General features: G+C 44.4%; 1 protein-coding gene across 1 annotated transcript; it reads left to right on the top strand.

Annotated features, from left to right (window-relative positions):
* Nucleotides 1–2,413: 2,413 nt before the first annotated feature.
* CCKAR (cholecystokinin A receptor) lies at nt 2,414–11,162 on the top strand. Its single transcript, XM_024119477.1, has 5 exons — nt 2,414–2,566; nt 3,244–3,495; nt 7,045–7,306; nt 9,552–9,679; nt 10,630–11,162. Exons 1-5 carry the CDS (start codon nt 2,458–2,460, stop codon nt 11,160–11,162), a joined length of 1,284 nt encoding a protein of 427 aa, XP_023975245.1. The 5' UTR covers nt 2,414–2,457.
* Nucleotides 11,163–14,248: the final 3,086 nt, after the last annotated feature.

Genomic DNA, 14,248 nt, shown 5'->3' on the forward strand with positions numbered 1-14,248 from the left:
AAGGAAGGGAGGAAGGAAGGAAGGAAGGAAGGAAGGAAGGAAGGAAGGGAGGAAGGGAGGAAGGGAGGGAGGGAGGGAGGGAGGGAAGGTGGGCTCCATTTCAGTTCAGGGCAGGTGGACACCAGCGCTCTGCTCCTCTGCTCTTGGACCCTCAGCAGCAGGTTCCCTGCAGTGGCTGGAACAGCAGCCGATGGGCCTGAGGAACCTCCTTAGGAAGCACCCTCTATGGACGGTGATATCAGCCCACTTAAAGTAGCTGAAACAGTCAGCTGCTGGGAACAGCAGTGCAGTGAAATTTAACTATACCCAGTGCTCAAAATCGGAATGTTTATTCCTTTCCAAATCAGGACAGTATTGCACTGGGTCCCCTCCTAGTGGGCAGGGTCCGTATCAGTCTGCAGACTGAGAAGATTCAGCCAACAGGAACCGAGGCAGGAATGACAGGCAGAGACACGGGCTCTGGCTCCAAACGGGCTACAGGACACTAGAACAATGAAGAAAGCTCTATGCTGCAGGAAGAGGAGTGGGGACGGGGCTGCCGGTCAGTGAGGGGGTATCCACAGCTGGTTCTCACCAGCAAATCACATGGCCACTCTGAGTCAATTTCCTTGTGTGTAAAAGGAAAATAATAATAATAGTTATTTTTATCTGTGATTTATGGAACACTTTTTCTGTGTCAGGCACTGTCCTGAGGCAATCAATCTTCATAACAAATAACTATGAGGTCATTTTGGTCCCCATTTGACAAAAGAAGGAAATGAGCCTTAGGTTAAGAAACCTGCCCAGTATTTCCCAGCAGGTAACCAGTGAAGCCAGGATTTGATCCTGGGTCTGTCTGATGCCAAAGCTTGTCTTCTTAATAATTACTGTTAGCTTCTCCAACATTCCTCGAATTTCTAGTTCTTACGACTAAGTGCCTCAACGTGAGCTGTTCATGGTTTCAAAGAAAAGAGGTACCACTCTCTTCCCAGCTCCACACCCTGAGCCTGGATGGTGAAAATGTCCATTAGTTCATCTGTGTCTGGCAGATGAAATTGTATTCAGTATTCTGTATTCAGCAAATACATAACACGTTGCTCTGTCAACCGAGAGAGCTGTCAAAACACAAGGGGTCCCAGAGGCGTCTAGGCCAGGTCTCAGCTGGGCCAAGCAACATGTGAGAAACACAGGGCCCTCTGCTCTCACCTGCTGTGCCAAACGTCCCAACTGAGGAGAGCATGTGTACAATAGGGCTGGAGGAGTTTTCCAGCACCACAAAGCCTCACAGAAAACCTAGAGCTCCCGGCCAGGTCCCCCTCTCTATCCGAACCTCCCACCTCATTCCTACTTGTAACTGAACTCAAACAGGTCAAGTTCATTCCCACCTCAGGGCCTTCACTCTTGCTGTGACCTCTGCCACGAAGACTGCTCCTCCTGCCTAGAAGCAGCTTTCTCCAGATCGGCACAAGCTTTCCTCCTCCTTGTCATCTAGCTTTCTGATCTAGTTCCCTCCTGCGGGAGGCCCTTCCTGACCACCCTGCCTAAATTAGCACCCCCCCATCCATCCCTCTCCATTACGCCTTCCTGCTTGACTTCCTCTGTGGTGCTTTACACATCTGAAATAATCTTATTCATTATCTGCTCATGTGTTTAGAAAAGTACCTGGCAAATGGCTGACTCTCAGTGAACATGTGCTGAATGAATGGACGAGTGAATAAATGAACGAATGGAAAATCTTACTAAAGTGTTTCTGTACTAAGAATCCAGGCACCTATAGTCAAAGTGCCCCGCTTCTTTCAGTTTCCAAGGGCAGAGAAATAACCCTGTGGTTGGTAAGAACTTAACAACCGGTAGTTATATCCACACACATTGCTGGGCATGGGTCCAAAGCTAAAAAGGCACTAACTGCTTTTATATAAGGAGGTAGAAACACAGTCCCTCCGTGTCCTTTCGTCCTGATGCTCTGCATTATGGTATCTGTTACTGTGTTCATTGTTTCTGTCTCACACGGCCAGTTTGGGCTTTATTCTGCCTATGTCTGGGACGGTGACAGGTTGCTATACAGAGAAGAGAGGTAATGTGTCCGTGTATGTGTGTGTCCACACCTGTGTGCATGTGTGCGGAAAAGCAGCGACACTCCAGGAAGGGTTAAGTTACAATCAGGCTGTCTGTGCTCAGGGCCCCATGGCTGGCCCAGGAATGGGGTGGGCCTGGAAGGTGGAGCAGGCTTGGCTTGCATCAGCTTGCTCTTTGCAAGACAGGAGTGCAAATGCTTGCCCAGCTGGCATGAGTGTGTGGAACTCCAGTCGCCTTTAAGAATGGCTTCAGAAGCCCACACCTGGCAATCACTCCCCCAACCCCCCTGCCCCTCCAGGGCAGGTTGCATTTGGGAAACTCTCCAGTCGGTCATTAGAGGAATGAGCCGAGAGTGAGCCGTTCATCAGCTCGCCAGCGCTTGGTGAAAAGCAGCAAGCAAGGATGGATGTGGACAGCCTTCTCTTGAATGGAAGCAACATGACGCCTCCCTGCGAACTGGGGATAGAAAACGAGACGCTTTTCTGCTTGGATCAGCCCTATGCTTCCAAAGGTAGGTGTCAGAGGCTGATACTTTAATTCAGAAAGCTATTAAGTTGGGGGAAGAAATCAGCAAAGAAAAGGCTGACTTGCGAAAATATAACAAAGTCCTCGTGAGACAAGGCTGGATAAAGTCATCTGTTCCGAAGTTTGGGTAAGAGAACAAAAAGCAGAATTGAGTCCAATGTTCTTATTGTTCCCCAGGGGAGAGTTGGGATTAATGTATAGGACTTGGGGGCACAAAAGCAGTGGGAGGAGGGGCTGAAGTGGAGCCAGAAGGGAGTACAAGTGTAAAAGCTTGAACTTACAAGCATCACAGAAAAGGTGCTGTCACAACCTAGCTGCCGCCTTTTCTTGGGGGAAATCAGTGTGAAGAAGTGATTATAGCGAAATAATGCTTAGCAGCTAGGAAAGAAAGCAATCACTATTCACTAGAGGAGCTTTGTCCTTAAGAAAAAGTGGTTCCCTGAGTGATCTTTTAACAGACCAACCTTTTAGAAGCAACTGAATCACTCTGTGCTCTCCTCACTTTGTTTCTGCAAAATATTGTAAGTACAGGGAGAGCTGGGTTCAATGATGTCCGCCCCTGGGGAAAAAAAAATCGGCAGGAAATAAGTGTTTGCTGCGCGTGCTAGGTTTTAACATTCTGCTCTCATAACCTCCATCCCTCGTCCGCGTTCCTCCTCGCAGAGTGGCAGCCAGCCGTGCAGATTCTCTTGTACTCCTTGATATTCCTGCTCAGCGTGCTGGGAAACACGCTGGTCATTACGGTGCTGATTCGGAACAAGAGGCTGAGAACGGTCACCAACATCTTCCTGCTCTCCCTGGCTGTCAGTGACCTCATGCTCTGCCTCTTCTGCATGCCGTTCAACCTCATCCCCAGCCTGCTTAAGGACTTCATCTTTGGGAGCGCTGTCTGCAAGACCACCACCTACTTCATGGGTGAGTTGCTGCCGGTGCCTATTTCTGGAGCTCGCCCCCGCTCAGCCCCAGACCTTCCCCAACCTCTAACAGCCAAAACAAAACATCTGGCTGTGTGGGACTAGCTGTAAGGACAGAGGAGCTGGCTTTATGGGGGGGGTCAGTCCTCATAACTCCCCAGAAGTCAGTCCCCAGTTTTAGGGGTCAGTTTCTCAAAGTGGAATAAGTTGGTAAGAAGCCACAGAAGAGGTTGGTTTTGCTTGCTTCTGTTAGAAAGTAAGACAGATGCAAGCTGTTCTGTTCCTTCCTGGAGGTTGTTGATTGTATTCTGAGCTCTACCCAACCCAAGGTATGGCTTTTGGGGTGGCCAGGGTACTTACTGAAAGAGGGTACTGCCGTTGCTCTGGCTTTCCTAGGGAACAGGGGCTATTTGAAAACCAGTTTCATCAGAAGTCTAGATTCCCTTCTCAGGATTCACTTCCCAGACTGTTTTCCCAGGGTCTGGGACCATCTCAGACACAGAGAGAGAGAGAGAGAGAGAGAGAGAGAGAGGGAGACCTCTGCCACTAGAAGAGGAATTGAATTTGCTCCTAGAGCCTGTGGGTCGCTAAGCTGACACTGGTTGGCTGAGATATGCAGGTCTATGTCTTTGCCAATCAAAATGATGGTGATGATAATAAAAATCACAAGAGCTAATATTTTTGAATGCATTTTTTGAGCACCAGATATTCTCCTAATTGCTTTAAGTTTTTACTTCCATGATCATATTTTATCTCCCAACCACCCTATAAAGAATATACAGTTATCCTTCCCTGTTTCACTGAGGAGGGAACAGAGGCACAGAGAGGTTAATAATGTGCCCAAGGACACACAGGTGGTAAGCTACAGAGCTGACTTGAACCCAGATCGGTAGCCACAACAGTGGTGAGTACATGACCTCGCTTTGCCAACTGCTGTGGCTCTTCTAAAGCTGAAACAAAACATGTCTCTTTGTCCCCTCTGTCTGCCAAAATGCTTTGTCCCTTGCCCATTCTGAGAATTAGCTGGGAGACGAGGAGGAGAGGTGGGGAATGAGGAAGGGGTTGTTGTGTGTTCTGACCTAAGCCGGGCAAAATATGCAGAGCTGAGTTGGGCTAGGGCAGCCTTCAATGTCCGGAAAGCTTTAAAAGCCTTTATTTCTCCCAATTGAGGAAGCAAGATCCAGCAGTGACAAAATGATGATGAATAACTGATCTGCGTGACATGAACAAATAACCAAGAAAGTGTCAATCTGGGTCCAGTCCTCTGAAAAGAAAAATGGACTCATAAATGAAAAGGCTCATTTTTAAACAATGATGCAATAATAATAACCAACATCTCATAGTGCTTAAGGCTTTCAAGACCTGTCTGTATATATCTTATGATAATATTTAATAATCTTAACCAGGGTTTGTGGAAGGAGATTTAAAAAGAGTGCTTGTGTAGTTGCACAACATTGTGAATGTGCTAAATGCCACAGAACTGTTCCCTTTAAAATGATTAAGTTTATGTTATGTAAATTTCACCTCAACCCAAAATGTTTTAAAATAGCTGGGGTCTGAGCTAGGAGCCTTAAAACTCTTCCTGAAAATTTCTAGGACAGACTGTTCTAGAAAATGAAAAGCCAGATAATTCTGAAAGTGTTTGCAATACCATAACGGTTTTGTTGGATTTCTGATTCCAGCGATTTCAATTCTTCCCTTAATTTTATGTTCTCCTCAATACTGTTTCTAATCGTTAACCCTCATTAAACTCCTAACACATAGCCAAAAAAAAGAGTGCTTGCCTGTTGGTGGGTTTATAATTACAGTGGACCCATTGTACAGACTTGACTCTGCGGACTTTGGGGCTGTACCCTCTAATTCAAATGTCATCAACTCCTTAGAGTAAAGTCCTATAAAACACAGCAAATCCTGTCTCAGAACGTAAGTTCTTATAGAATGGTTTCAGGGTTGTAGATTCCTTCAAGTCTCTCAGGAATAATATGGATATTCTCCCTAGAAAAAGAATATTTTTATACATAGTTTCACAAAAGGCCACAGGCTAAGAACTCCTCCATCATGGTAAGAGATAAGAGAAGAATCAGTTGAATTTATGGATGAAGAATTAAAGGGAATTTTAAGGGAATAAGAGATTATAATAAGTATGTACACACACAAAATACAAAAAATAAGGAAAATTGGGCTTCCTTGGCGGCGCAGTGGTTGAGAATCTGCCTGCCAATGCAGGGGACACGGGTTCGAGCCCTGGTCTGGGAAGATCCCACATGCTGTGGAGCAACTAGGCCCGTGAGCCACAACTACTGAGTCTGCGCATCTGGAGCCTGTGCTCCGCAACCAGAGAGACCGCGACAGTGAGAGACCCGCGCACCGCGATTAACAGTAGCCCCCGCTCGCCGCAACTAGAGAAAGTCCTCGCACAGAAACGAAGACCCAACACACCCAAAAATAAATAAATTAATTAATTAAAAAAAAAAAAAAGAATAAGGAAAATTAAGCTTTTTTGACTATGCGTAAGTATATCTTTTTGAATAAGGTGTTTTGACGCCTTTCTCACTGATGATGCATGTTCCTTTTACAAAATACAGAAAGCAAAGAGAATGAGAAGGAAGGCCCTAGTCCTTCCACCCAGAGAAAAACGTTAGTTATAATATGGAGAGTTTCCCCTTCTTCCTTTTTCACTAGGTATTTTTTCAACACTCCATTTTGAAACTTAGAATATTTCACTCTTAAAAACAGTTTGGGGACTTCCCTGGTGGTCCAGTGGTTAAGACTTCACCTTCCAATGCAGGGGGTGTGGGTTTGATCCCTGGTCAGGGAGGTAAGATCCCACATGCCTTGTGGCCAAAAAACCAAAACATGAAACAGAAGCAATAGTGTAACAAATTCAATAAAGACTTTAAAAATGGTCCACATCAAAAAAATCTTTTAAAAAAAAGTCTGTACTAGAAATTTTCAGGAAGAGTTTTGATGCTCCCAGCTCAGACCTCACTGAATTTTCAGGGTCACAGTCCTTGAGAATATTGGGTTAAAAGGTCAACTTATGGGCTTCCCTGGTGGCGCAGTGGTTGAGAGTCCGCCTGCAGATGCAGGCAACGGGAGAGGCCACAAGAGTGAGAGGCCCGCGTACCGCAAAAAAAAAAAAAAGGTCAACTTAACTATGCAGATCATGCTCAAAACTAAAGCTATTCTACAGGTCACTCAGAAACCTATTCTGTGGGATACGAATATATTTCATCCACTTGGTTATTAATTAATGAGCGCCTTCAGCCTAGGAAGGAGTTGGTTGTAATCAAAGTTCAATAAACTTATCTAAAAATTGGCAATAAGATGTATTTGCAAACACATTTCTTTACCTGCCTCAAATCGTTTTGGGAACAAAGCTGGGAATAAATCATTTTTTTTTAGATATACATACACAATATTCTTACCCTCTGAGCGTTTTCCTCTGCTATCTATCACACCTGCGCAGATCAGGTATGCTTAAGCTCATTGTGCAAATAAACTTTGGATTTCAGAGCCTGCATAACCAGCTTCTTTGTTCCTTTTCCAGGCACCTCTGTGAGTGTCTCCACCTTTAATCTGGTAGCCATATCGCTGGAGAGATATGGGGCAATTTGCAAACCCTTACAGTCCCGCGTCTGGCAGACAAAATCCCACGCTTTGAAGGTGATTGCCGCTACCTGGTGCCTCTCCTTTACCATCATGACTCCATACCCGATTTATAGCAACTTGGTGCCTTTTACCAAAAATAACAATCAGACCGCGAATATGTGCCGCTTTCTACTGCCAAATGATGTCATGCAGCAGTCCTGGTAAGGCTGCATGGGTTTATTTGTTTAATACAACTCCATATAATTTTGCAGTTTTAATAAAAACTGGAATGTATTGTCCAGTGTCTGGGGGATCAGTCTCCTGGAGGCTTATCGAGAAGGTTCACTCTAACCTCTTTCTAGAGTAACAGTGACAGCAAACACTTAGAGTGCTGTGTTTTAAACGCCATATATATATATATATATATATATATATATATATATATATTCAACTAATCCTCTCAAAACCCTATAGGGTGGGTACTATTACTGTCCCCATTTTACAGAGGAAACTGAGACATGGAGAGGTTAACCAAGTTGCTCAAGGTCCCAAACCTAGAAGAGATAAGAGAGCATCTGGTCTTAACCACTATGCAATGTGTATCTGGAAGAGCTCTGATTTTCCAAGAACTGGAGGTAGAGCTGAGGATGAGTTCCAAATCCCATGTGGTTTTTCTTAGAGCTGCAGCTGTGGTACTTGCACAGAACACTGTACTGGAAATAAAAAGGCAAGGTTCTAGGACCTGTTTCTTTGCTTACTAGTGGGTGATATTGGACAAGTTCATATAACCTCCCTCACGTTCAAGTTCTTTATCTACACAAAGATTTAAGAATAAAGATATGTTTTTATCTACCTCATTAGATGGATGTGAGATTCAAATGAGAGCATGTTTATGAAAATGTCACTAAATATCTTTAGAAAGGCTACACAAATGCAGGACATTATGTTTACCAGTTCCCAGCATGTTTTAGAAGCAGGGAGCTAGACTTTCAAAAATGGCTCAAGGGCTTCCCTGGTGGCGCAGTGGTTGAGAGTCTGCCTGCCAATGCAAGAGACACGGGTTCGAGCCCTGGTCTGGGAAGATCCCACATACCGCGGAGCAACTGGGCCCGTGAGCCACACCTACTGAGCCTGCGCATCTGGAGCCTGTGCTCTGCAACAAGAGAGGCCCCCATAGTGAGAGGCCTGCGCACCGTGATGAAGAGTGGCCCCCTCTTGCCGCAACTAGAGAAAGCCCTCGCACAGAAACGAAGACCCAACACAGCCAAAAGTAAATAAATAAATTTTTTTAAAAAAGTATTAGACATGGGAATAAATGGGAAAATATGAGCTGTACATAGAAAAAAACTGGCAATAGAAACCAACCCTAAATAACACAGATGTTGGAAACTTCAGACAAGGATTTAAAAAAAAAAAAAAAAAAAAAGCTCAAAACTGAGATAATCTCTGCTTTCTTTGCCTTCCTTTTTTTCATTTCAACCAAGTAACACGTACACCCAAGAAGAGTTATGTTGCAAATGAGGGACTTTTCCAAGACTCGAAAAGAACTCTTATCAAAACATGTCCAATTGAAATGAGAAATAGCTCAGCCACCGTGAGCCTCTGACAATTTTATGGCCTAATCGCATAACCTTACACATGCCAGACTGCAAAAGTGATTTAGGGGCCAGACTCATAAAGAATGAGGCTGCAATTCTTCAGGAATCAAACATTTAGAGAAAGCATAGCTCTGGCCTTCCAGGCACTAGAACGAGCTTGCCGCTGTGCCAATGGGTCAGAAGAGCCAGAATGCTTATTTTGCAAAACCAAGGAGGTTTTCCATCATTGCTACCTATGCATTAGATGATTCTGTTGCTATAAGTCAACAAATGGTATACTGTGATGCTTAAGAGCATGAGTTCTAGAATCATATTGCTCGGGTTCAGATCTCACGTTTGCCACGAGCTGTGTAACTTTGGACAAATTATTTATTGTCTCTAAGTCTGTTTCCTCATTTGTAAAATGGGTATTATGTTAATAGTACCTACCTCGAAAGTTATTATGGGAATTAGATATAGTAATATATATATACTATATTGAAAATGAATAAGTCATCAATGAATGTAAGCTCTTATTATTTTTTCAGAAACCGTTTTATTGAAGTATTCACCTACTCTCATTGGCTTGTTGGTTTTTTTCTTTTTTAAGCTCTCATTTGTTTTAAATGTAGACTTGTTTCAGGCACAGACTTACACCAAACTTTTCCAATTTAACTAGTCCTTCATAAGAGACTTTATCTGAAAGGAAAGAAGTAAACAACTTCTAATGACTGACCCTCCAGATGGGGAATTTCCAAGGATATTAAATACTAGTAATTAATGTGTTTCCTCAGACTCATTGAAATGGAGATGAACCCTGCTTATTCCATCCCATCTGAGTTTGAAATGCTAGAGATGCTGGTTATTGGATTGCTTTTTATTTTATTAGGCACACCTTCCTGTTACTCATCCTCTTTCTTATTCCTGGAATTGTGATGATGGTGGCATATGGATTAATCTCTCTGGAACTTTACCAGGGAATAAAATTTGATGCTAGCCAGAAGAAGTCTGCTAGAGGTAACTATCTCTTAGCTGTATGTTTATGCCAAAAGATGACAAAAGCTTATTTTCTGTAACTTAAATAGATATACCCAGAGTGTGTATAGAGTATATTAGAGGTTTTCAAAAGTCTTCTTAGAAGACTCTGTGTCCTAAGGCACAGTCATGAGACCCAGTGTTTCAATTCCTCATCTGTAAAATGAAGAAATTATTCCTCTCAAAAGGGTGCTGAGTGGAATAAGATGACATAAGACACACACCACCCAATTCCAAGCTGAGGGCCCATGCGTCCCAGGATCTCTGTGCTGTTGCATTCAAATGGACCCCCTTCCGCAACCAAAGCAAATTGTAGTTCCAGGCGCCATCCTCTCTCCTCCCCTTCGCTCCTGTTGCAGCTGCCACAGAGCCTCCCGTCCCCACCTTTCATTATAGTCCACTCGTCAGAGAAACTAACCCGTCACCTGTGTTGGTATCACTCGCCCCCCCCACCCCCGCCCCGGCTTCTCACTCCAACCCTTTACTCAGCTCTTTACCACTTATACAACTTCAAGGTCTTCTCAGGTCTTCTTTGGTTTTTGCTCATTATGCAGAGTCCTCACAGTAAAAGCAGTCTGGAGGTTTCCCAAGCAAGCAGGAAACTTCCCCCTGAGGAGCTGGAAGAAGAGTGTGCCTATTCATTCTTGAACAGTTTTTTATCCTTATAATCTACATATGTAAAATATTATTTTACTATTATAAATTATGTACATAGATACTACACATTATTTTAGTAGTTGTAAGTAGCTTTTCATTTGAAGGAAAGGACTAGTGTAAACAATACCTACCCATGTCAGGGCAGGCCCGAGGTCGCCTGCCCAACAGCACAGTTCAAGTGTGGTTTAGCCCCTTGATGCAGGGGGCAGGTGTTCCATGCCTTCTGTCTGGCATGACCCATCCCGAAAAGTAAGTGATGTCCCTTGCCCCCCCAGAAAGGAAACCGAGCCCCGGCAGCAGCGGCAGTTGCGAGGCCCGCGATGGGTGCTACCTGCAGCGGTCCAAGCCCCCAGGGAAGCTGGAGCTGCAGCAGCTGTCGGCCAGCCGCCGCCGCAGGGTCAGCCGCATCAGGAGCAGCAGCCCCGCGGCCAACCTGATGGCCAAGAAGCGGGTCATTCGCATGCTCATGGTCATCGTGGTTCTCTTCTTCCTCTGCTGGATGCCCATCTTCAGCGCCAACGCCTGGCGGGCCTTCGACACCGCCTCTGCCGAGCGCCGCCTCTCCGGGACCCCCATCTCCTTCATCCTCCTGCTCTCCTACACCTCCTCGTGCGTCAACCCCATCATCTACTGCTTCATGAACCAGCGGTTCCGCCTCGGCTTCATGGCCACGTTCCCCTGCTGCCCCAACTCTGGTCCCCCAGGAGCGAGAGGGGAGGCGGGGGAGGAGGTGGAGAGCAGGACCACCCGGGCCTCTCTGTCCGGGCGCTCGTGCAGCCACGCGAGCGCCTCTGCCCCGCCCCCGTGAGCGGTGCCCGGGCCGCCAGCGCCAAAGGATGGAGCGGGGACCGAGGGAGGCAGCAGAGAAGGAGGAGAAGAAGACAGCAGGAGGCAGAGGAGGCAGGAAGTGAAGGAGCAGGAAGGCGCCATCCCCAGTGGGAACTATTCCTTGTTTGCTTGGCGTCTTTCGCCCGGGTGCCAGGGGTACACTACCAGGGCGGGGCCGGGACTGGGTTTCCAGGCAGCTCCAGGCAGGCAGTTTCCATACCAGTCACCATTAGGAGAACCTCAGCAGGCCAGTAACTGGAGTCCAACAGGACTCCTCCTGCACATGTAATTGCCAAGCACGTGTTCAAACTGGGACGCGGACCCTACTGAGCTTTAGAAGTGGGGCTCTAGAGTGGGCTCTCCCTCCGCATAGGGACACCCTTCTGTGCACTGCTGCTTCTGCTGATGCAAAATCTGGGGGGGCTACTTTGCCCCTGGGGAGTCCATCACTCTTTCACGCACATTCTGTAGCCCCCCACCTCATCATGACCACGAATGGGAACACAAAGCAAACCCTCTTCCGGCCGTTTTCTGTAGTAAAAGAACAGCCTGGCTTGTTCTCCTTGAGGTCGGTCAGGGACATTCAGAGACATAAGTTTATGTCGTCATCAGAACAGCATATGGAAAATTGTCTAAACGATGGAATTTGGAACTTATATTTCTGAAAAGAACAGAGTATGAGGCAAGCAGCTGGATGGAATGCTGTCTTAGCATAAGGAATGTTAAATGCCGGAGGGGGCATAGAAATATTTTTCCACTTTAATAATATATATTGCTTAACTCCACCTTTATATGGTGATATGAAACCCCGTGGCTTCTTTGCCTCAACTTAATTTCCCATACTCATCCTCTTTTCTGAAAAGACCTCCAGGTACAAAGGAGAGCTGTAACCTATGTGCCCCTGGCCAAGCTGGAAACAGGTGGAGTCAGGCCCAGAATAAAAACTGGCATACTTGGACTCAGTTAACAAGTAGCTTTTGAAAGTCAAAGGCTGTATATGCCTTTAAATACAATCTATGTGTTTGTTAATGTTCATAGTAATTTTACGTGTATGTGGAATATGAACAGAGAAGTACATTCTTTACATATAGGTATACTCTTCGGTGTGTTTAAAAAAAGAATAGTGGAAGGAGGTTGGAATTCAGAAAGTGTTATCATTCTACATTCCTCTACAACGGTTGGAGTTTCATGAACTTCTTTTCTTTGCAAACTTGGTGTTGAAATCTCTCTCCTCCAGTGTAGAATCTCAACTTAAAATAAGACATGAACTGTACATTTAGATACAAGGAAATGCATTTCTAGAACAGAGTGTGTCAATCCAGTCTACTAGCCCTCCTCCCTCCCTCCCCACCACTTTCTTTCATAGTTTTCATGCCTCCAAGCATCTGAGAGGTGAGCTTTTCTTTTTCCTGTTTTCTTGGGTCCATGACCACCCATTGATCCATGCCTGACAGACACTCTTTGTGGTGCACAAGGGCTAGTGATTTCAATTATCAAAAAAAATCAATATGGAAAGAGGAGGGGAAGAGAGTGGCAGGAAGTGATCATGAATAGGGGAAGGGACGTTGTATAATTTAACAAGATGTGAGTGTTGACATTTGTTGTTTTTTTGCGGGTTGGGGGGATAAAGTGTTAACAGAGAAGAAATGATTGAGGATGTGAACATACGTTATAGGGGACTTTTCAAGCCAGAGGTTAGTTTTTCTATTCCTCAGACTACAATCTTATTTTAATAATTCTAACCAGTCATCTCTGTCAAAAATTTCAAGGTAAAAATTCAACTGACTAAAACGTGCACTGCTAAAATAGTGATGATAAAAGGTGTAAGAAATGAGGATGTCTCCAATATTTGAGTAAATCCTACAAAACCTACCATTTTCCTGCCAGAAGAATAAGCCTTCCCCTCTGACAGTGTTAGCATATAAATGAAGCTAAATTAGCCTCTTTGCTCCCCACACCTTATTGGAAACCTTTGGAAATTCCAAAGGTATGTTAACCTAAAAATAGGGTTGCCAGATTTAGCAAATAAAATACAGGATGTCCGGTTAAATTTTAATTTCAAATAAACAATTAATAAGTTTTTTTAGTATGAGTTTGTCCCATGCACTAAAATATATCTTATATTTTATCTGGCAACCCTACTTTAAAATAACTTTAAAAACCTGTAAGAATATAAACAAGTTTTCCCAAATATAATATAGAGCAATAAAATGCCTCCGTTCACTAAATTTATTGGAAAGTCTTTCACATAATGGAAGCTTTTTTAAAAAAGAAGAAAAATGCTATTAACTTTCAGAATCTGTGCCTGACCTTTGGAAACGGTACTATCAATAGGCTGATTTTACTTTAAAAAAAAAAAATGTTTTTAACGTAAAGCTATTCTAGTACTTTGTTGAGTCAATTGCCTTTATTCCATGGTAAACTGAATTCTTAAATTTGAAATAAAATGACCGATAGAGTTAAGAAAATAGATTCACCGAGTTTCTGGTATTTTCTAGTGTCTTCTGGTAGCTTCCACTCATCACCAGAGTGGTAAGTTTGAACCTGAGCACTGAAATGTATCTTTGATTTTTACTTAGCCCATATGTCCCAGTGGCTTCTCATGCCCTAGTTACTTCGGTAAACGCTCATGATAACTTACAGTGGTGAATAAGAAATGCATGTGTCTAGATGTTAGTTTATACATGTTCGTGTGTGTATCTTCTCCATTCACTTAAAATGTAATCATGAGGCGAGCGACAGTAGCTGTTGAATCTCCGCTGTATTTCCTTCCAGTGCTTTGCCCAGTTCTCTGTACACATGAGTGCTCAATAAATGTTGTGACTGACTTCTGCTCTGCCTCCGATGCTTTGGAGAACTCTTTTTCTGTCCACAACAGTGAGTCTCAACAAGGGGGGCTGATACTCTTGGGGAGTATCAGAATTTCTAGAGGGCTTTTTCCAACTCTGCCAAGACTTGGCTGTGTGAGCATTTGCTGCCATCTCTCCCTCCCTTTTGCTCTCCCCCGTGTGTGTGTGTGTGTGTGTGTGTGTGTGTGTGTGTGTGTGTGTGTGTGTGTGTGTATAT

This window comes from Physeter macrocephalus, chromosome 7 (genome assembly GCF_002837175.3).
Source record: "Physeter macrocephalus isolate SW-GA chromosome 7, ASM283717v5, whole genome shotgun sequence".
In the NCBI taxonomy this organism is placed as follows: Eukaryota; Metazoa; Chordata; class Mammalia; order Artiodactyla; family Physeteridae; genus Physeter; species Physeter macrocephalus.

Excerpts from the sequence above, each read along its gene's own strand:
- CCKAR (XM_024119477.1), top strand. The coding sequence starts at position 2,458 with ATGGATGTGGACAGCCTTCTCTTGAATGGAAGCAACATGACGCCTCCC. Across the intron at positions 2,567-3,243 it reads TCAGCCCTATGCTTCCAAAG|AGTGGCAGCCAGCCGTGCAG; the intron begins GTAGGTGTCAGA and ends TCCTCCTCGCAG. Across the intron at positions 9,680-10,629 it reads CCAGAAGAAGTCTGCTAGAG|AAAGGAAACCGAGCCCCGGC; the intron begins GTAACTATCTCT and ends TTGCCCCCCCAG.